The sequence below is a fragment of the Callionymus lyra genome, chromosome 3, assembly GCF_982586985.1.
Source record: "Callionymus lyra chromosome 3, fCalLyr1.hap1.1, whole genome shotgun sequence".
Classification (NCBI taxonomy): Eukaryota; Metazoa; Chordata; class Actinopteri; order Syngnathiformes; family Callionymidae; genus Callionymus; species Callionymus lyra.
This window is the reverse complement of record NC_141820.1, coordinates 24,629,184-24,650,100: the sequence shown is the minus strand read 5'-3', so window position 1 is coordinate 24,650,100 and position 20,917 is coordinate 24,629,184. Positions and strand designations below refer to the sequence as shown.

Here is a 20,917-nt window from a genome sequence, read left to right as displayed (position 1 = left end):
TTTTAATCAGGTGGTGTGAATTGCATAACGCATGTTTCAATGTCATTTTAAATATAAACTCTACACCTTTCAGGAAGTTTTTAACAAGAAGGTCCCAGTTAATATATTGATTTAAAATACTTATTTTTGAACCACATTTTACTTAATTATATTATATAGATTAAGTGCTTAATATTGTGTGGGTCTTATTTAAATTAACGTTTAAAAAAAGACCCACAAAATATTAAGCACTTAATCTTTAATATAAAATCCCTTAGTAGAGCCAAGGTTCTTAACATTATTTGATCAAACGTGAAAAGTAAAACTGAATGCTAAACTAGCTAGCTTAGCAAGTCGATAACAGTCATTCACGTTAAAACACCCTGTAACACTTGGTATCTTTGTATAAGATTGGAATCCAATTTTTTCAATTCAATCACAAATCTATAATTACTGAGACATTAATATGAGAAAACTGAAATTAAATTTTGACATAAATGTAAGCCTCAAGTCTCAAATCGTGACCTTAAATGAAATACTTAGGTTTGAGGTGGAAGAATTAAGTTTGGTACATTATGTGAATGTATTTTCGCAGAATGAGCCAAAAATGACCAGGTACAGGAGCTGAACGTCAAAAGGAAAAATAGCACCATGCTCTCTCCAGAATGTCATTAGATCCAATACCAGGACGTAAACAAGATGAACATTTATAGGCTGATTTTATTCAGCTTCAGAATCGTAGTTGTCTCGTCAAATAACTGGTTAAAATGAAGCTATAACTTATATTGAACAAGTAACTTATGGACTAATCATTTTTTCCTTTTCATTACTTTGCACAAATGTCAAATCTGCTCACAACTTTGCATGACTTTCTGCTCACACAAATCATTCAAATGTAATATAAAGTTAACAGTCAAACGGTATTCTCCACGGCTATGTCAAACATAGACACGTTTTACTTCCTTCATTTATATTAAATTAACTTAAAGTGCCACTCTTTGTATCAAGTGCAATCTTAATCAACAGCCAAAATTCGTTTGTATCAAATAATTAACTTCCTCTTAAAGTGTTTCAGCTTCCGGGGAGGAAGATAAAGTGCATGTTTCAGAGTATCACTCTCCCTTTTGTGCAACTGTCTTTAACGTCTCGACAGATTCTCATTTTCTTTTGATTTGACAATAAAATTGAAAGATAATTATATTTAGTTTGCATAGAAGAAAAAACATTTTCTTGAATTCATGAAAGGTGAAAACACACAGCCACACACACCGTAACGTCTTCGCCTCTCTGTCGACTGTTGGATCTTGAGCTGCTACTGCAGGCTCCTCTGTGAGGCACTGCTGCCCGGCACGGCCTCACCTGTACGCCTGTGTTGCTCAAGAGCCGTTAACATTCGCTCCCTGCAATCGTCCTGCGATGTGGGCGGAGCCAGGGGAGCGGGGTTGCTGTTGCTCGGGGCTTTCTGGATGACTTCCACCATTGGGTTCCGCCGCGACCCCGTCGTGACCTCCCAGGGGTCAGCCGGCCTCTGGAGCAGCAGCAACGGTCCGGTGTGGCGGCCGGAGTCCGTCCCCGCTCCGTGCTGCTGACACTGTACGACCACGCTCCGGTGGTTTGTGGGACCCGGTTGCTCCTGTATGAGCAGCTCCAGTAGCGGCTGCGAGGACGAGGAAGTTGCCTTTTGGATGACGGAGGAGATGATAGGATGGCGGGACGGAGGAGAAGGCGCCACGAGAGCAGCCGGCGTGGAAGGGGATGAGAGAGGGACGGGGTCGTCTGGTCGCGGTTTTCGTGGTCGACCACGTTTTCGTTTGACGGGCGGAGCAGAGACGCCCATCATCTCCAGAGGTCGCTTGGTAACGCTGCCTTTTTGGACGACAGCCGACGGTGTGACGGACGAGTGAGGTTGTGTGGGCGGAGTTACCTGTTCCTTCTCGTAGGACAGACAGCTCTGAGGGAGGATCATTACCGGCACTGGGCCTCCCTGCTGTTGAGGCAGCGTTGCCATGGCAATGACTTTGACCCCTCCGCTGGGGGCAGCCGATGAAGATGCCTCTTTGGTCACGAGTGAGGGCGGCGAGCTGCGTGGGAGGATTCGGGGTAACTGCTTCATGAAGGCCTCGACCTGAATCACACAACAGTCAAATTAACATTTTAAGACTTTTTAAAAACAACTTAAAATTTTATTTATACGTATGGATACACTAGGTATTTTGAGATTTTAAACTAACATAAAATCTTTATTATCACATGCTCATATGATTTAAGACATTTTAATGCCAATGAAGGCCTTATTTTGAGATTTATAAATAACACAAATGATAAGAGATCTACAACCCGCTCACTCTCATAATTTACCCCCTGACTAATTCTGACAGAAGTTCTGTTACTATAAAAAAACGTTTAAAGCACAATTTGAAAGGTTTGTGCGTTAAAAGGATACAATTATAGGTGTTATATCACGTAAGCATTGTTTGGTAAAAATACTTTTTGTTTGGCCCACGACCTCATCTCTAGATAGAAATATATATTTCATACATGTTTAAATAGATCATACCGCTGGACGTAGCGATGACGGCGGTGCTGAAGGGTCTTTTGACGGTGAAGCTTTGGCTAACGTTGAGGGTGCGGGGGGTTTCATCTGTGAGCCTGCAGTCTCCTTCTGGAGGAAACAAAGATTGTGTGAATGAGTGAGTTGATCAAAAGCTGAGTCAATGTCAGTAGCACCTTGATGTTAACTACTGTGTCATTCTCTGACTTGGAGACCCCTGGGGTTTTCTTGATGACTTTATGCAATTTAGCAGGACCTCCTGCAGAAGGACAACACATGCCATGATCACAAAATGTTCCGTTTCTAATTTAGCTTTAGTATCTAGATTCCTGTGTCGTCATTCGGACCTGAGAGTGCAGCAGAAGCCACCAGCTCCGCCTGACTGCAGCGAGGGTTCACGATGTGCTCTTGGATCAGGTAACGAGCGATTTCCACCACAGTATCAAACGAGCGCTTCAGGATCTTCTGAGCCCAGTCACAGATTAGCTCACACGCCGCTTCCGTCACTTCCTGTTTGTACGTCTGGACCAACTCTGTCAGCTCCGCCTGAATACATGAGGCAAGTTAGTGTGTGTTTTATGAAAGTATACCATTTTTTTTATATATTGTTTTTGGTTTTATTTGTTTTTGCATTTAATTGAATCATGTCTATATTGAAAGATTGAAATTGTTTTAATTGAATAAAAATTAGTAAAGAATATTTTCTAAATCAATGCATTTATTTTAACAAATAGAGTTTGAAATTCTAATTCCAATAGAAACTGAATTATTTTTCTTTTTTTATTTCTAGCTTTTAAAATTCGGTATTAAAATGTGGTCTAGCAGTGCCAACATTCATAATTAAATTTAAATGCTATGTATGAATAAATACTGACTTTAGAAAACATGTTTTTGAATGATTGATTCTTATAAATTGTATCATTCAATTTTCATTTTAAATCCCACATCTCAATACGCAATTATTGAATTAAATTACTCAATAAAAATAAATTCAACCTTAAAATATAAAAAACTTATTCAATACATTTCAATTATTGAAAAATGTATATAATGCTTGCACAACAAATAAATAAATTTAAATAAATTAAAACCATGTTATGAATTATTATCAATTAAATTCAGCCATTCAATATTCCGATGGCACTTCCATACTAGTGTGTTTGAATTCGTTTTACATGTGTTTTTGTATGTACCGGGTCGTTCTTTAGGTCCAGATTTGGAAGCAATGGCAGATTCAGGACCGTCTTCCTCCTGATCCCGCTGTAACAGTACGTGTGGTCTGGATGTAATTCAGGATTTCGACTTGCATTTTTGAGCTGCTATTCTAAAACAACTCAACAATTTGGAGTAACTACAAAAATATAAAAACGTTGACTGATTCAGTGTGCATAAATGCCGGGTCACCGGTCAGTTCAACAAAAGGATATTTAGATTGACCTCGGCCTCCGAGACGCCGAGCCTTGATGTTTGGGAAAATGTCTCGGATGATTTTCCCAAAGTTAGCTGCGCTGAGGGGTCGATGTTGAAGGTTTTCACAGTAACGCCTGAAAGCCACAGAGTATTTTTATGACTAATGATGTCAGTGTATAACTGTTTGTGTATCATATGTACTTGTAAGTCTCATAGACGTCTTGTTTAGGGAGGCAAGTGTCCGAATGTTCCTCCAAATGACTTCGAATCCAGTTACAGGTATGGAGCTGATCAGCTGTGTTGAAGGAGGTCGAGTCTCCGCTGAAACATCAACACACACAGCACGTCAAATATAGACATATGCAAACATAAATACAACCACCTTTTATCTCCGGAAATCGGCCCAGAGGGGAGTTGGAGGTACAGATACAGCTTGTCATTGTCAGAGAAACGCTGTACGTCGTTCTGTGGAAGCATAGAAAAAGGTGAAAACCTGATCTTAATATTGTGTCACAGCACAAGTTACTCACCAGAATCTGTTCCACTTTGGCTTGAACAGTTTTCCTGTGTAAACAGAGAATGCGGTCATTGTGTGTTGCCTGTGTTTCGTGATGTTTAGAAAATGCCTTCTAGACGTGAGGTACTGATCCAAAGCTTGGTATGAAAATGTGTTTCGTTTCCTGCATCTATCATTATTTAAAAATACAACAACCTTTGGATGAAAAAAGGTTATGCATTATTTAAGGTTATCATCCGGTATAATCCATCTGAATATAAAGTAATGTAGTTAAAAGACAAAGAGTGAAATATCATCTGGTTGGGTTTTTTTCCTTGTTAACATCACAGTCAGACAACAAATGAAGGAATGTGGTAAATTACGAGATGTTGCTCTTGAGCTTCTGCAGCAACATGCTGGGCTCCGTGTGACTGTCTGTGGCCACCTCCAGGCCAACATCTGTCCTCTCGGGTTCTTTGCAGAACTGCAGTCGCTGATCTTCCGACATCTGGAGAGGCAGATGCAGATGCTGACACACCTAGGGATGAAAACAATATATATACATACAGTATATATACACAGATATATTAGCCAATAGGATGTTTGGAGAGGGCAGTAGCAGATCAACTGGTTGTCATTTTTGTAGATAAGAGGTGAAACATTTTCTGTGGCTGCATCACTAAAAACATTATTTTATTAACATTATTAAAGACAACAAAATAAGAAGCTGAAAATGACTCTGAAAAGGGAACTCAGTCCCTTTGGTATTTAATAAAGAAATTGAGTTGGTTTTTAATAAAGTTAAAAATCCATTAAATACTTTGAATGTTTTATGTAGTATTAATCAATGTTATTAAACCCACAACAAAAACACTTAATGTTGTCAATAATACGAACATGTTTGTTGTAAAAAAAATCATAAATATAAAACTATTGCTCGTTTGTTTTACGGATTCATTAAAAGAAAAGTAGTTTTGATAATGACAGACAATAGATTAATTTCAACATTCTAAGTTGAAACAAGTACCTTTATTACACAACCCCAGAATCATTCACATCTGCATCTTTTATTTTTCCCAGCAGATGACTTCAGTCAGAAGGAGATGACAACAAACTCCTGTCAGCACGTTGTTTTGAAGAAAACTTTATTTAAACGAAGAGATTTGACAGTTGACGCGACGATCCCTTTGTTCGCTTAAATATCCGTAGTGACACAGTTTAACACGCATCGATTTATAAAAACAATAAGGACTTTCCGAATCGATCGATTGGCCCAACATTTAAAGTCGCTGGACGTGCACGCATTTTCCACTGGACACAAACCATCACAAATACTACACAAAAGCAACAAACATCGACACGCCCTCCCGGTGACTAAAGCGCCGGTTCTGTCGGCCCGTCGTCGTCCAACCACCGCATTCCCTTTAGCAGAACAGTCGCTCCGAAGCTGGCGGGAGAGTCAGTCAAGACTTGCTCGGCCCCACATGGAGGACATGAGCCCGGGGACGAGCGGGGTCACCGTCCGTCTGTCAACGCGCTCTCTGCCACATTCATGCTAACGGCTAGCGAGCTAACAGCGCCTCTGCTAGCCGGTCCAGACAGCTGCGCGTCAGCGATACATCTATGACGCGTCGATACAAATTGTAAATAATAAGAATTGAACCAGAACTAAAGTGTCTTGACAGCGACTTAAGTGTCTCCTCGAGTCAAGGCTACGTCACAAAGCTGCCCGTTAAGAGGCGAGTCAAACGGCCTAGCAGGTCACTGTTTGCAGCCCCAGCTAGCAAGCGAATAGATCACGTCTAACAGCCGTTTTCTTGTTTCGACATCCTTCTTACTGTGGGTTGTTGCGTCGAATATACTCGGCGGAGCCATGGCGGTTAATAGCTAAACATTAGTTATTTTAGATAAGAAATAGAAAGTACCTGAGACAAGACACAGCAAAAATCCCCTCAGAGTGTTTTATGATTGGCCCACTGCATTCTATCTGCCTGACTACAAAGTCAAGGTCGATTCCGATTGGTTCCTCGCGGCCAGTTTACCCAGCTACGAGAGGCGCAAAATATCTCATTGGTCAGGCAGGGATATTGACGGCTTGCCATTTATTTTGATGATGAACGTTAACTTGTTTGCTTGTTAATAAACAATTTAATGTTTCTAGCGAAAATAATTCCAAGTGTGTGGTCATGCATTTACCAAAAAAAGTTTTGTTACGGTGGACCATGAGCGAGGGAGTAAACCTACCCTTTAAAAACTTTAAATGATTCATATTGAATGACCGGTGACAGATTTCCCCGCATTCTGACATAGGAATGTTTAAAGATGTGGCTGGGAATAAGTGGAATATCATTATGAAATGAACAGTCTCGTATAGACAGGAGAAGAGTGTTACACTGTACTTGTCGAAAAAGAAAAACAGAAATAAGCAGTAGAAAACATTCAGAGAAAACAACAAATGCCTATTTTCAATGTTATTTTTAATCTTATCAAACAGACAATGGGGAAAATAAGAAAATTGTGTTGGATGAGGAGATAAGCTCGTCTTTTTTGGTTCCTTGGTTCACTCAAAGCCACTGAAAAAAAACAAAAAAAACAGATGAATGTTATTAATCACTGAAGATATTATCTCTCTCTCTCCATACACAAGACATTTATTAAATTGGTGACAAAGTGCTGTAAAATGTAAACTCTGAACGGGTCATGGGTCATAAATACAACTTGACAAAGTGAGGGGTACGTATCAAAATGGACTCACCTGACCATGTGAGCAATGTCCCAGTTGGTTTCAGAGCTCAGTGGACCAATAATCTCCACACCCTGGTCTGTTACGATGGCGATCTCGTGCTAAAAATATAATGGGCGATTACATTGTATATCATTTTAAGAATAACTCGATGTTCAAAAGAAGAAATAATTATGAATAAATGGCAACACTGAATCATAGTTCTTCAGATCTTCACTCACTTTGTTGTATGATCGCGCATCTCTGTAGTAGAGGACTTTGAGACAACGTTCCAACAGCTCCCTGGCCTCCTGCTGACTCAGATCCTTCTTGTTATCCAGAACCTCCCGCATCAAAGGCTAAACACAAACATACAGAATAATCATCTTTATTGTCAGGAACGCAAGAAACAAAACAGGATTCTTTTTTTTTTGTGGTGAAGTGGAATGTCAAAAATGTCAAACATCATGCAATTCGACTGTCAAGAGTTTACCTGGGCCAGGTAAGCACCGAATCCAGTTGCCACAGTGTCCGCCTCATAGGCTACTCCTAACTTGTCCACATAACCCAGAAAGCTATAGAAGGCAAAAAGTCAACATGAGAATGTATCTGATCACAACCATGTCAGTTCTTTATTCCTTGTCCCCTGTTAAGCATCGTTTATCACAATGTCAGTTTTTGGCATAAACTACTACCAGGGATACAATAACCCTGTAAACCTCTAATGCACCATGACTCAAGACACTCAAGTGTATTATAAACTTTGGTAGGACTTGCCTCTCGCCTTTGTCGACACCTCCGATCACCACAGTGTTCCACAGAGGGTTCATCTTGCTGCGACGGTTGTACATGACCCTGGTAAGCCACGAGTGAACCGCTTTGGGTGTGTAGTTGTGGCCATCGCTCAGCAGCTCCTCATCAATTCTGAGTAGCAGAACAGCTACATTAACATTTATGTCATCAGTTATATAATTAGTTGACAATGTAACCGCAGGCCCTGAATAGACAAAGAAGTAAAATATGATTTGTTTTATACATGTGCCCTAACAAAACCCGTTCTGCCTTCTTTTAAATCTCCTCTAAAACAGCTTCTCTGTTTATAGTTCACATATTCATGACCATCAACTGAAATTCTCAATATGCTTCAATTATGAGTTAAATTACAATTTATTTTTGTTCATGTTAATTAATGAATTAAATGTAACCAAAACATTGTTTCATCATAGGACTTAATTGACAAGAGTATATGGTTTTAATCTTTTGGTAAATTCCATCCTAAATACAAAGAAAATAAACAATATGACGACTTGATCCAGTATTTTTTTCAGTTTGTGTCTATTGGTTCAAATGAGGACACTTGGCATGCATTACAAAAAGACAGTGACAAAGTAATAATGTGCCGTGTAGCTTACACCATCTGTTCAATGACTTGTTTGAGGTACTGGTAATCGGCATAATCTCCTGATGCTCCAAGGATAGTGCTGTCATTCACCTGTGGAAGATGCCATATCATCAGTAACAGAGCCCTTAGGAACACGGATCAAACAATGCATCACCTTCATGAGACGAGAGATGTTCCTGAAGCGAGCCAGGGAGCCATATGAGCCCAACATGTCTGCTGCAATGGCAACGCCACCGGTGAACTTGACCCCAAGCACCGATGTTCCAGTTACCATTGGGTTTCTGTGAACAAAGGACAACTTTTGAATCAAATTTTATTGGAAAAAATATCTTTTTTTAATTTCAAATTAAATAAAATATGTAATGAAAAAACTAAATTGTTGTAAAACGTTGTGAAAAGGTCTTGGCTAAAACCAATTAATTTCCATGCCAGTTGTCGTCATTAAAGAAATATCGTTTTAAATATTAGAGTATGATACAGTGGCAGCTAAAACTGCATTAAAACACCTTGAAAATAATCCACGGAAAAGCCAGATCAAATACTTTCGCTTTATCGCGATGCTATGCTAGCTCAGCAATGAAGCAGCAGAATGAAAACACAACAATTTACGTGTTATTTACACTCAAACTATTAGTTGGGAAGTTGAATGTTGCCAGTTAACGAAACCGGATCTCTTGAGAACTACAAGTATGCGTTATATATTATTTTAATAAAGATTTGCAAGCGCGTTAGCTTCCTTGAGCATGACGCAGCTAAACGAAACAAATCTCTCCAGCGTTGGTCCGGGTAAGAACACTCACAGTGTATGTCGGACGGGTCCACAGCTGTTTCCCGATCTGTTGCCTGGAAATGAATAAAACTGCCCCGGTGCCGGTCCATTCTCCCAAAAGTTAAGTTTTAAGTTGTTAGACATTGTGGATGTTGTCTGTAGGTAACACCGGATGTAACTGTATGAACAGTTTCCTTCTTCTTTTTTGTTAGTAAGCTGTACTTCAGAATCAACATCGCCACCTACTGCATCGGGGTGGTCCTTCGTTTGGTGAAATACTCGGTTAAACTATATCAACATAAATTAACATTTTCCATTCAGTCTGTTTGACTAAAACGTGAGTAATTTGGTAAGAAAGCGCCAAGTGATGGATTAATAGCAACCTTCCATATATAATATATCAGAATCATGAACTTTTATTTCATGTGTTATAATCACACCATGGGAATTTACATAAAAAAAGGTCTGTATATTTATTATATACATAATCCATTAATTTATACAAATGACCCTCGATCTTGACCCAACTTTTACAATGCAAATCATACCAGACTTTTACTGGTATATTAAAGAAAACAATTCTCGTATCATTTTTATTTTAAGTTTTCTATCCATTAAAAAGGTCAAGTGAAATGCTAGTTATTTTAAATAAATAATATCCTAATCAGTTTCTTAAATTATGATCCTACATATACATCCTATATTTTCCATTAGTACTGTATATTTAGTTTAGTATTAGTTTGTAAGTGTGTAATTTATATTAGTAATTTATATTTATAGAGCGCTTTTCCAGACCAGGGTCACAAAGCGCTTAAACAATCAAAACAATACTCAATAAAATATATACTTAAAAGGTCAAGATAACACTGAGAACAACACAGGAGTTCCAGAAAATCTTTTAACGTTTAATTTAAACGTAATTTGTTTATCTATTTCTCTTCTAATGAAGGAATTCATCTTCTCCCAATCTGTTAAACAATAAATAAAATTGAAGAGTTAACTTTCCTTAGTCATGAACACACTCCCTGATGTCATCCAGTGAGTAACAGCAATATTGTGTCACAAACATCTGAAGTCTAACAGAAAAGGTTGTAATCACTACGACCTGCAGGAGGTGACAACAACATTTTCCATCACTGTTGCCAAACTGGTTTTTGCGTGTGTGGGTTGGTGGGTGTGTGTGTGAGTGTGTGTAAAAGTGAGTGGCAGGCCCTAACACGCCTGCAGTGTTTGTTCAGGAATGTTTTCTCTGGTTGGGAGCGGCTTCACCTCAAATTCTTCTATTGCGCTTGAAAAGTCAATTGTTAGATTTGCCAACTTCATAATTTTTTTTTTATAATGGAATCAATTCCAAGAATGTTTGAACTGAAACGTAATTCAACTCTGAATTGTGACACACAGACATATTCGGAAACAGGTATTACACACTCCTGACACACACACACAGAAACCTGAGACGCCCTACAAACCTCTCTATAAGAAATTCTCACCTTTGTGGTGGCCACCTCTGATTGGCTGTCAAGCACAGACTTTTATAATAAACAAGTGTTTATTTACATCAAGGTTACCATGGCAACACATTCAAACCTTCACACCTTTTTTTGCCCAATGACACAAAACAATGGATACACATTACAGAAATTAGAAAGCATTTTTTTTAGGAAAACATTTTCCTTCTGCCAATAATTTACACTACTTTTTATTTTAATATCATTTCTATTCTGGCTTGGGGGAAGGGTGACGACAGTACATGAACACTTTATGAATTCAGTCCTTTGTTTGTTGGAATTGATCCAATTTTACTCAGGTTTAGATTCAGGGCTCTCTCACGGTTAAACCCTGGAACATGTGGCTACAGGTAGCGAAGGGTGAGCTTAAGCTGCCGGTCCTGTTCCCCTTCATTGACAATAGTAACAAGCAATACTCCCCTAGTCTACGTCAGTGTGACTGGAAACTGTCTCGAGATATTGGCGCGTTGCACCGGTGACCTTTAACTGGCCAGGTCAGTCCGACCCGACTCCACAGGCATGGAATTCTTTATTCGGCCATAAAGGAGTAAGTGATTGGGTGGACGGGAGTATGCTGGGACTGGTTCTTCAAATTTCTGAAGAATTATTAAGAGTTTGACATTTATACTTAGTTAAGATGTGAACATTTATTTTTTAAGTCATGTTCCTTAAATTGAAATGTCACTTTTATTGATACATTTTCTGTTTGGTTAAAGCTGCTTATAATAATTGAATAAATGGTTCATGTTGGGAATATTAGCAGGAATATTGTATTGCTTTTCATCATTTTTACATTGTACATCTTTTATTTACTGGACATCAACATTTTTTTTTTTAGTTTAGTTCAAACACAAGAAAAACACTTAGAAAAATAAAACAAACAGCACAAATATCAGATTTCGTGTGGCAACATATGGAACTGAAGATATTTTGTTAAAATTCACTGAAACTTCTTGAGGTATTCCACTGAATCAAGCAAACTTCTCCATCGGGAAAGAAATCCCCAACTAAAGCTTTGTTTAACGCTGGTATGGTCATTTGCTGCCCACTAGCCTCAAAATCACTGAAGCATCACTGCTCAGAACAAATAGTTTGTGCCGGAGTGAAAAAAAATTTAATGGGAACACATCCAGTTCCACTGTTCAGATTTCATCAAAAGTCCTCACCAAGTCTTGCATGAATGCATCATGAAAAATTGGTGAAAAATCTGTGAAAAAAGAAAATCCATTAGGACAAAAACAGAAAATGAAATCAATACACATATAACACAAATATCTTAAAACATATTTATATAGATAAAGACATATTAATTATAAGAAAGTACTAACAGTATTATCTCTTATTGATCATTAATATAAAGATGTGGTGTTTGTGAGTTCAATCTAAATCGCCCCCTCTTACTTGCAAGTTCAGTATGATTGCAGCCGGAGCAAGGGAGTCTTATTAATAAGTGTATTATTGTTGTTATATAATTAAGATCGAAAAGAGTTCTACAAAAAACTATACACAACAATAGAGTGTGAGACTCCTGCTCTAAATAACAAGAATGTATACAAGAAGGTTTGGAACTGGGACAGTCCCAATGGTAACACACTTTTATTACTCAACACCAGAGTACAACAATAAACAGATTTGAATCCTGGTTAAACAGTGGACCATCGCCAAATCATGGTTCACCTCCTGTGATCTCGCAGGGTATTTCTTTCAGACTTTTTTTTTTACATTTAAATATTTTGTATTAAGCTGTAGTCAGGAAGGGAAAAAGTCCTTGTCATTGTTCACACATCAACAAAGAGCTTATTTGTTTGCACAGCAGATTAACACAACTACAGAACTTAATTGCCACACCTTTACTTAGAGTGTTAGAGTAAACTCCCATGATGCCTTTCGACACAATGCTCTATTTTGTGACAGCTGATTGGTCCGTACAATTCTGTTTAAAGTCTATGTCTATGTCAGAAGTGATCGACAGCTTTGATTGGTTGGCTGGGCGGCAAAGCATTACAGGAGATGTTCACGTCACCAGAGGGTTATTTAGAGAGAAGGCAAATGATATGCAATGTTGTGTATGCTAGTTTAAATAAATGTGGTTTATTAAGAAAGTGAAAAATGTAAATATAAATAATGCCACAGGAGGATTCTGAACGTGACCCCCACAATAAAAGAGGGACTACTGCACAACATTAGACAAACTTTAAAATACTCTCGTTGAGGGCTGTCAACTGTCTGCTTACGATGACCTCCTGATCAAGATCATTACAGAAAACGCTGACCAGAACCCCTATATTTCAAGCCAATAGAAAGCAATCATTGGTTTGGTTTTTAAGTTAAAGTGGTGATGGCTTATGAAAACCTCAGCTTAATAAGGAAATCTCAAAAGAACTCAATTGTCAAGCAGAGTATCATTTCCAAGCAAAAGGGTCTTTTAGCAACGTCCCATATTCCCCTGGTCCACAAACCACAAACTTCTTATCTACCTGCTCAGTCATGGAGCGTCATCTCAAAAATGAAACATTCTTCTGAAACAATAACATGTGTATATACCTTGAGCAACTCACCAGTGTGGGTGTAGAGTTCTTTAGTATGGAGATTCCACCCTGGACAAAGAACTGTTATCAGTTATTAGCATTAGAGTTACAGTAGTAAACAGTGTAGTGATAGTAGCTTCATACTAAATATACTGTATTAGAAAGGTAAAACTACAGTAAGTCGTATAGCGATGGTACTAATATAAGTTGACTGTTATATTGAAGCAATATTTCAGTCATATTTCAGTTAGGCTAACAGGCAGGTAGGTATTTGTTCCCAGCTGCGGTTGCGTTGTTAAAAGTGAAGGAATGCAGCTTAACAAAAGAAACCCACAAGCACACACAGATAGGTGCGTGACTCACTTCCTGAGTGAGCAAATGAATAGGTCAACATATCAACAGGAATGTAAGAAGATTAAGAATTTATCATATGCAGGGTGTTCATGGCACAGTTGAATGAATGGCTAAAAAAAAGACTGATAAATTGAGGAAAAACTTACGGGACTTTCTGTCGGCAGTAGAAAATCAGGGCTATGGCCGCCGCGAGGGCCACCAGGATGGCGATGACAATTCCTGCAATAGCACCATCGGAGAGCCCCTCTTCTATGGATCCCTCCTCTGAAAAAGCCAAAATTCTCAGTTATTTAAAATATTATGAATATAATGATGCATAATGAACACACTTTGTCTGTCTGTTTGTTTGTTTTTTTATCAATCCATACACATATTATTTATTTTAGTTTCTGTCACTTTTTGAAATGCTATGAAATACTTTATGTTGTACAGTACATACATAGACTCATATTTTTAGAAGTATTGTATTAAATGATTCAACTTTTCATTGGGTTGCTGCTATAAATCCTTTTCTGACATTTCACCAACTCTTCAACAAATGATCCCTGCATTCTCCAGACCTGTTTAGCTAGTGATTTGTTAGCAGAGCAGCTAGCTTGCAAATACCATGGCACTCCTCTCTGGGCCCTTACCATGGGAAGGGTTTTAAAGGGCAGTGCCACGATTCCCAAGTTCTCAATCACCAAACCTTCACATATAAGGCAACATAAGGCAAAATAAAAAGTAGCCTGCTCTTCTCCACCGAACACACCTAAGGTGCGTTCACACAGGTTACATTCTTTCACATGCCTATCCTCACATAAAAGCACCTTTCTTCCGTTTGACTATATGTTAGCACCTCAGACATTCCCAAACAACTAGTGTGTCGAAACCTAGCTGGGGGCCTCAGGGCCCAGACAATTAGTATCATTTTTACATAGATGGAGTTCTTGGAGACCGTAGCAGACACTAATACTAGGTTTTACCTAAACTTTACACAACTATATGTTGAGCTTCACTGTGAATACATACAGGTAACATAAAACGTATACTGCAACATACAGGCTGAGTAGAGTTGTTGAAGGTTCTGTGTACTCTGGCACAGTAAGATGATCTAGATTTTTTACAAAATGTAAAGACCGTGGGAAGGGATCTGTAAAACTCTCACTACGTCAACTGGCTTAAGGTACGAGGACATCAAAGCGCTTTATTGAAACCCAAGTTTTTAGGAAAACTTGATGAAGTCTTACAATAGGAAGATTCACTATTGGTAACCATTGGTAAGCTCATTCAGGTAAACAACTATCTGTTCAACTGGCTGCTATGTTAAGCAGCTAACATATGAACGTAAAAGGGTGTTACTGTTGAAGGTGATATTGGTTATTAATTATCCCCTTTTCAATGTTTTTTCAATGTTCCATTGAATTGGGGACCAGAATGTTAACTACTAAAGTATTGATTTTGGACTGATCACATGACTGCCTTATTGGGAGTGTGCATGATAGCAACAAGGAAAGACCATCAGACTTTTATGGCAATGAGTCATTAACTAAGCACTCAGAGGTCTGAAATTGGGGTCCATAAATTGAACTGTTCTTATACCATCTATCTTTAATTCAATAATGTTCAGTTTATTTCCATTCATCACACACACCCTTCAATCCTGGCTTCTCTATAATAAGCCGCAACTACAGTATCGTAATGAATTTTACATTGGTGTATCTGTTCAATTGCCCTGCTCTAACTACATCAACCTTCTTGTCGTCAAGAAGTCTTTGTTAATCGAAAACTAAACCCCATGATGACGCCTCATTCATTTATCACGACCTATATCTGTAGAACCGACTACTTGAGGAACAGAGGGGTTGAGATTGATTTTTTTTAAACATGTCATATTTTAGTCTCTCTCTTGTTTCTTGTGTTAATCATAATTTGTCGTGCTTGTATGACTATGTTATGGTATAATTGTATAGTCATCAAGTTGAGTAGTTGAGTCTACCCTGACTTTTACCTGCACAGTATGGTCCAGATAGTCCTGTGAACTTGAGCTGTCCATAAGTCCCTCAAGCATGTGGGATGTACCTTTGTATGTGTGTATGATTGTGTAAGAGTGTTTAGATGTATAAATGGGTTTGTGAGAATGTTCTTTTAAACATAACTCCATAGTTTTTTATCTACTGCTGTGACTCTTCTTTATCATGTAAAGCACTATGAGCTGCACAACAGTATGATCAGATCTATATTAATAAAGTTTCATTCATCCATTCAATTTTATTTTCCTTCAATCAAAAACGTTTTCTATACTAACACAGTTAATCTTACCTCTGACTACCATGTTGTGTGTCGCGACAACGGTCTTCCCTGTGACGGTGTTGTGGGCTTTACATGTGTATGCTCCTGTGTTCTTGTACACCGCTTTAGTGATGACATATTGATGCAACTTGACGTTGGTCTCTGTGCCGTTGAACTTCCAGCTGAAGTTGGCAGGTGGAACCGAGGCAGTGGAGCAAGTGAGCGTGACAGCGTCATCGACCTCGATTTCAGTCTCACCCACGATGGTGGCTGGCTCTGGACCATCTGGATTGCAGTTAAGGCCAAAAGATATTGAGTTTAGTAAACCTTCAAGAGGATTCACAAGAAAATGTCCAACAATATGAAACTTACAGTTTACCACCATCTTGAGCTTGGCATCTTCAGCGTTGACAGGGTTGGTGAGGCGACACGTGTATTCACCGTTGTCTTCTTTGGCCACTGGATTGATTGTCAGAGTACTCATGTCCTTGGCGAAGGTCAGTCGTCCACCGGCGGCCAAAGCTTTGCCATCTTTTAACCATGTGCGTGTGGACACAACCCCTGCAGTCGCCTTGCAATTGAGGGTAGCCGTACCGTTGCCCGCGAAGAGCTTTGTCGTGGGGCCTGTCAAGCTAACCCCTGAGATGGCGTCTGAAAACAGAACAATTTGAACATATATGAAGAGGGGTTCAGTTGCGGTATAACGTATCCAAAAATCCATTTGATAAAAACTGAGCAAAGAAAGGGTACATTGAACTCAAACTACACTCTGAACTTGATTCTGGTTGGATTCAGATAGAACCATCCAATCGTGCCTCAGCTGCCCTGGTTGGACTTGTTCCACTGGTTTCACCCTGACACAACAGGCTCCCTTGCAGGTACAGCACTGTCCTACAAGACTCACTGAGTCAGCTGAATCTTTTTTACATTTGTTCATGCTGTAAACAAAAGCAGTGAAACCAAACAGTTTGGAGTAGGTGGTTCTGCTGATACACCCAAAAGAACAATGATGTTCAATGTTTCACAAGGGACAAACTAAAAAAGTGAAAAGTCAGAATCAGAATCAGAATGTCATTTATCAAAAACACCTGACCAGTTGAGTTTCTACAGTTGCTTTTGGGTTAGTGACTTGGAACATGTCATTAGGAGAATTGTAAGTGTTACATTAGCCACTGCAGACGTCAATGCGAGTCAGTCAACTGCTATTTTCCTAACCTGGTGGACAACTGCCACTTAACAACCTCAACTATTTATATTCTTAGTCGATATCCCTCTTTTAAATGTCATCCATATGCACAGTGACGCTGTGATTAGATGTTATTTCTACATCAATCCAACTCACCCATGACAGCGAATTCAACAGTCGGTGACGGCACTCTACGAAGGGTCTTCGCATTGGCGGCAATGCATGCGTACGCTCCTTTGGCCTTATCGAAGCCCTCTGCCTTGATTTGTTCCAGTTTGAGAACCGGACCCGACGCCTTCATTGGCTTCTTGTCATGGGTCCAAATGAAAGTGGCAGGGGGGTTTGAGACCGCTTTGCAGGTCAGGCTGAAGTCCGATCCCGCTCGAACGACCGCAGGTGGAGGGGTGGGGCCAAGGCTCACAGCTTCGGGACCATCTGTCGAACACAATTAAGAAGGTTACGTTCTTTCAGAAAGGGTTGCGGTATCAGTAAAGAATTAGGATATAATATAAAATATACGTATTTCTTTCTGTAAAGAAAGGGTTCTTCCATTTGAAGTTATGACACAATGGATTGCCTTTAAAAAACGGATGTGAAACACTAGGATGTGGCAAGAGGAACCTTGTGAAAACCTTGTAATGTCTTGAGCTGGTGTTTCAAAGCCATTTCCCATAAGACTAGTGACAAAACTGTACAGCCTCTTTGTGTCCCACTCAGGCCAGTTGACCACATCCAGAGCGTCAGGGGTGCATACCGTGTCTATTTACAGTCGGTCTTAGCGTATGCACTCCTCAGGGCAGTGTGCTAAGCTCATTCTTTAGAACATCTCTGACTTTGTCTGTCATCAGACAAGCCTCATCAAACATCGACAAGTGTGAAACTATATGAAGGGCCTCTTGAGCGCCACCTGATGTGGCTATCATTGACAAACAACAACACACCTCACAATAAAGGTCTCTTTGGGTTTTATACTACTTTAGCACTATAGGGACATTAGTTGCACTTTGTGACCCTGGTCTGGAAAAGCGCTATATAAATACAAATGATTTACTTACTTTAGGACCTGCTAAAAAGCGTCATGCATCTCTTACTCTTTTGAATCAAGAACTTAAGTTTTGGAACTCACAGAACACGGTGAGGTTGAAGGGGCTGCTCTTTTCTGTCTCTAGTTTATTGGCAGCAGAACAGATGAAAGGCTTGGCAGCGTCAGAACGCAGGATATCACGGATGGTCAGGCTACTGGCTTGTTCCTCCTGCCCACGACATCACACAACATATTAAGCGTAACATTTAGGAGGAAAATGACACAAAATAGTTACAGTAAACAGTAATAACAGTAAAAAAGAAAGAAAAAAAGGAACTTGGAATAGCTACCTCCTTCACAGAGATACGTTTGTCGTCAGCAATAATTGGGGTGGGTCCATGAAACCAGCTGAATTTGAGGAAGGAGCCTTTTGCGGTGCACTTCATAACCACTGTGGTGTTCTGTTCAATTGCCTCCTTCGGGGACTGTATGGCAACGTTTGATACCGGCTCTGAAAGGAGAAGAAAAACAATGAAATCAAAAAAGTGAATTGCAAATTAAATTGCATTCATCTTTGGATAAGTGCCAAACATTAATTCTAACTGTTTGTGATGTTTTGTTTTGTTTTTTTCCACCAAGATATTATCAGTCAGTTAACAAAATGATTTAAAAAAAAATAAGGAACAGAGTACCAAGTGCCACCTGGTTCCTTGAATCATTCGAAAATTCCTCACACCGACAGTGTAAACTTCAACTTGCTAGCACCTACAGTGTGTGTTTTGCAAGTCTGGAATCCAATTGAACTTATCGCTTATAAAGATATTTAAATGATAGAAAATGTTTAAATAGAAATAGCAGTAATATTTAATAAACAAATTCACAAGGTCTGTACAATTGAATGATTTTCCGGTTTAATTACATGTATCAACAAAGGCGTGCAAACAAGCACACAAGCCGACCTTATTTTACAGTAGCATGAAAGCCAGCGCCCATTTTAGATTGTTCTAAAATAAAACAAATCTCCTTTTTAAGTATCATGAGGTAAAATTCAGCTTTTTTTAAGTTACATTTTTAGAGTGAAAGTTAATGGCAGAAACATTTAAAACAGGATTGAAATCTATCTAAAGATGAGTTAAATGTTATTGAATAAATAATCTAGGATGCCTATTACAATTAGGCGGGGATTTCCTAGGAAGTATTGGACAAGCAGGCCAAAAGAAATCCCCCTAAAAAATAGTTTTCCCCACAGAGCAGTGGATGGAATTAATGTCTTTTATAAATAGTTTTGTTCTTTCTCTCCCAAAAAGTAAATCACGCTTAATTTGTTCAAGTCTATCTGACTCCATGGTCAGATGGTAAAAAGGGAGTGCTACAGAACCAAAGTAATAACAACATGTTCAGGTGCTTAAGGGTCTAATTTGGGGTTTCATTGCAACCAATTCGCACTCTGAGACGGAGAGTTTCTAACCCTGCTCGCCGATTTGATCTATCAATCTATATTTGCTTTTTTATTATTAACTTAAGCAAGGTTAGGATTTTGAATATGGTGCCTGTTGGCGGGTGCGGGTGTGTAAATTTCAAATTAAATGCCACGCCCTTATTCACGATCCTGTTCCAGAATTGCATGTTCAGTTCAGCTGAATTAAGGGCCCCTTGATAAAAATCCATTTGCTGCCAAATTTAAACACGTTATATTTACATTAAAAAATATTCTGCAGGCTGGTTTAAAACCATAAACTCAATAACTTTGAGACTTAAGGCGGTGACGCTTCTGTTATTTCCGCCGAAACAAAGTAGGCGAACCGGTTTGGATCCAGTGAGAAACCTACACCCTATCGTATCGATGAACCAAACCCTCTTCAGAAAAAAAACGTCGTTTTCCCTCGTCTACCCCGGATGTAGTTTGGATCAAAGTTTCTTTTTCTTAACTTATTTTTGACAAGTGGGAAGTAATGTGCAATTCGGGTGATAAAAAAAAAACTTTTGTTTGAGTTTGAATCTGCATGACTAGAGAAGATGATGAAAAAAGATGGAGACGCACCAAGAACTCGCAGCTTGATCTCCCCGGTTTTGGTTCCGCTGGCCGGGATCAGAATGGTGATGCTGTAGTCGCCGCTGTCCTCCTTCTTGGTGGCCTTCAGCAGGAGGTTCCCGGTCTTGGGGTCTATTGTCACACGGTCCGTGTAAGTAGCCCCCACCGTCAGCCCCGTCGGCGTCAAAGTGGCGACGTTGATCTGGTCTTTTCCGTCGCTGAAGTTCCAGATGATAAAAGTGAAGTCAGGATCCTTCAGCAGCGTCTTCAAGGTCACGTCTTTCCCTAAACTTATGTCCACTGGCCCTGCTGGTAAAATATCCATCGTCGACGCGGATCCTGAAAAAAGTAGATCAAAAGTACATCTTAAAAACCATTTTATTTCACAACTATTTCAACTTTTAAAATATAAGGTGAGTTTCTTACCAAGAAATAGGAAAAGAGAAACGAGTAGTTTGAGGTCCATCTCGGCGGTTCGAGGGCTGCAAAGAGTGAGTGGAGATACCTGCCGCGTTCAGTGGGAAACACCCAGCATCGAGCTCAGGTGAGCACGCACATGCACGTACGCCTACAAGTGCGCGCACGTACGCACACGGTTCATTTTAAATTTGAATGTCTCGAGAAGTTAACAACGTGCAAATGTTCGCCATGTGCACAAATATACATTTATACTATATACAATTCA

The 20,917-nt window shown here is 39.3% G+C and overlaps 3 protein-coding genes across 6 annotated transcripts; all 3 read right to left on the bottom strand.

The window, feature by feature from the left end:
- Nucleotides 1-1,158: 1,158 nt before the first annotated feature.
- rfx5 (regulatory factor X, 5) lies at nucleotides 1,159-5,207 on the bottom strand. The gene is made up of 10 exons (XM_087787252.1): nucleotides 4,820-5,207; nucleotides 4,471-4,504; nucleotides 4,323-4,405; nucleotides 4,142-4,261; nucleotides 3,958-4,074; nucleotides 3,724-3,802; nucleotides 2,878-3,076; nucleotides 2,707-2,789; nucleotides 2,537-2,641; nucleotides 1,159-2,104 (listed from the first exon to the last, which is right to left on the bottom strand). Exons 1-10 carry the CDS (start codon nucleotides 4,942-4,944, stop codon nucleotides 1,292-1,294), a joined length of 1,758 nt encoding a protein of 585 aa, XP_087643378.1. The 5' UTR covers nucleotides 4,945-5,207; the 3' UTR covers nucleotides 1,159-1,291.
- Nucleotides 5,208-6,896: 1,689 nt separating this feature from the next.
- psmb4 (proteasome 20S subunit beta 4) lies at nucleotides 6,897-9,524 on the bottom strand. The gene is made up of 8 exons (XM_087787253.1): nucleotides 9,361-9,524; nucleotides 8,715-8,841; nucleotides 8,571-8,650; nucleotides 7,936-8,082; nucleotides 7,652-7,733; nucleotides 7,401-7,517; nucleotides 7,192-7,280; nucleotides 6,897-7,009 (listed from the first exon to the last, which is right to left on the bottom strand). Exons 1-8 carry the CDS (start codon nucleotides 9,471-9,473, stop codon nucleotides 6,997-6,999), a joined length of 768 nt encoding a protein of 255 aa, XP_087643379.1. The 5' UTR covers nucleotides 9,474-9,524; the 3' UTR covers nucleotides 6,897-6,996.
- A 1,335-nt stretch (nucleotides 9,525-10,859) lies between these two features.
- Nucleotides 10,860-20,795, bottom strand: LOC148083993 (cell adhesion molecule CEACAM20-like). Of its 4 annotated transcripts, none has more exons than XM_087787247.1 (10): nucleotides 20,659-20,795; nucleotides 20,242-20,571; nucleotides 18,551-18,711; nucleotides 18,303-18,429; nucleotides 17,333-17,611; nucleotides 16,363-16,641; nucleotides 16,021-16,275; nucleotides 13,866-13,983; nucleotides 13,382-13,446; nucleotides 10,860-12,044 (listed from the first exon to the last, which is right to left on the bottom strand). In XM_087787247.1, exons 1-9 carry the CDS (start codon nucleotides 20,696-20,698, stop codon nucleotides 13,416-13,418), a joined length of 1,620 nt encoding a protein of 539 aa, XP_087643373.1. In that variant the 5' UTR covers nucleotides 20,699-20,795; the 3' UTR covers nucleotides 10,860-12,044; nucleotides 13,382-13,415. The 4 variants fall into 4 exon arrangements, with proteins under 4 accessions (XP_087643373.1, XP_087643372.1, XP_087643375.1 ...); XM_087787246.1 differs by having other exon boundaries at nucleotides 13,396-13,446; XM_087787249.1 differs by having other exon boundaries at nucleotides 13,382-13,434.
- Between the last annotated feature and the right edge of the window lie 122 nt (nucleotides 20,796-20,917).

Excerpts from the sequence above, each read along its gene's own strand:
- rfx5 (XM_087787252.1), bottom strand. The coding sequence starts at position 4,944 with ATGTCGGAAGATCAGCGACTGCAGTTCTGCAAAGAACCCGAGAGGACA. Across the intron at positions 4,505-4,819 it reads AAGCTCAAGAGCAACATCTC|GAAAACTGTTCAAGCCAAAG; the intron begins GTAATTTACCAC and ends CTGTTTACACAG. Across the intron at positions 4,075-4,141 it reads GACGTCTATGAGACTTACAA|GCGTTACTGTGAAAACCTTC; the intron begins GTACATATGATA and ends TGTGGCTTTCAG.
- psmb4 (XM_087787253.1), bottom strand. The coding sequence starts at position 9,473 with ATGTCTAACAACTTAAAACTTAACTTTTGGGAGAATGGACCGGCACCG. Across the intron at positions 8,842-9,360 it reads GGACCCGTCCGACATACACT|AAACCCAATGGTAACTGGAA; the intron begins GTGAGTGTTCTT and ends CTTTGTTCACAG. Across the intron at positions 8,651-8,714 it reads ACATCTCTCGTCTCATGAAG|GTGAATGACAGCACTATCCT; the intron begins GTGATGCATTGT and ends CATCTTCCACAG.
- LOC148083993 (XM_087787247.1), bottom strand. The coding sequence starts at position 20,698 with ATGGACCTCAAACTACTCGTTTCTCTTTTCCTATTTCTTG. Across the intron at positions 20,572-20,658 it reads TTCTCTTTTCCTATTTCTTG|GATCCGCGTCGACGATGGAT; the intron begins GTAAGAAACTCA and ends TACTTTTTTCAG. Across the intron at positions 18,712-20,241 it reads GATCAAGCTGCGAGTTCTTG|AGCCGGTATCAAACGTTGCC; the intron begins GTGCGTCTCCAT and ends TTCTCCTTTCAG.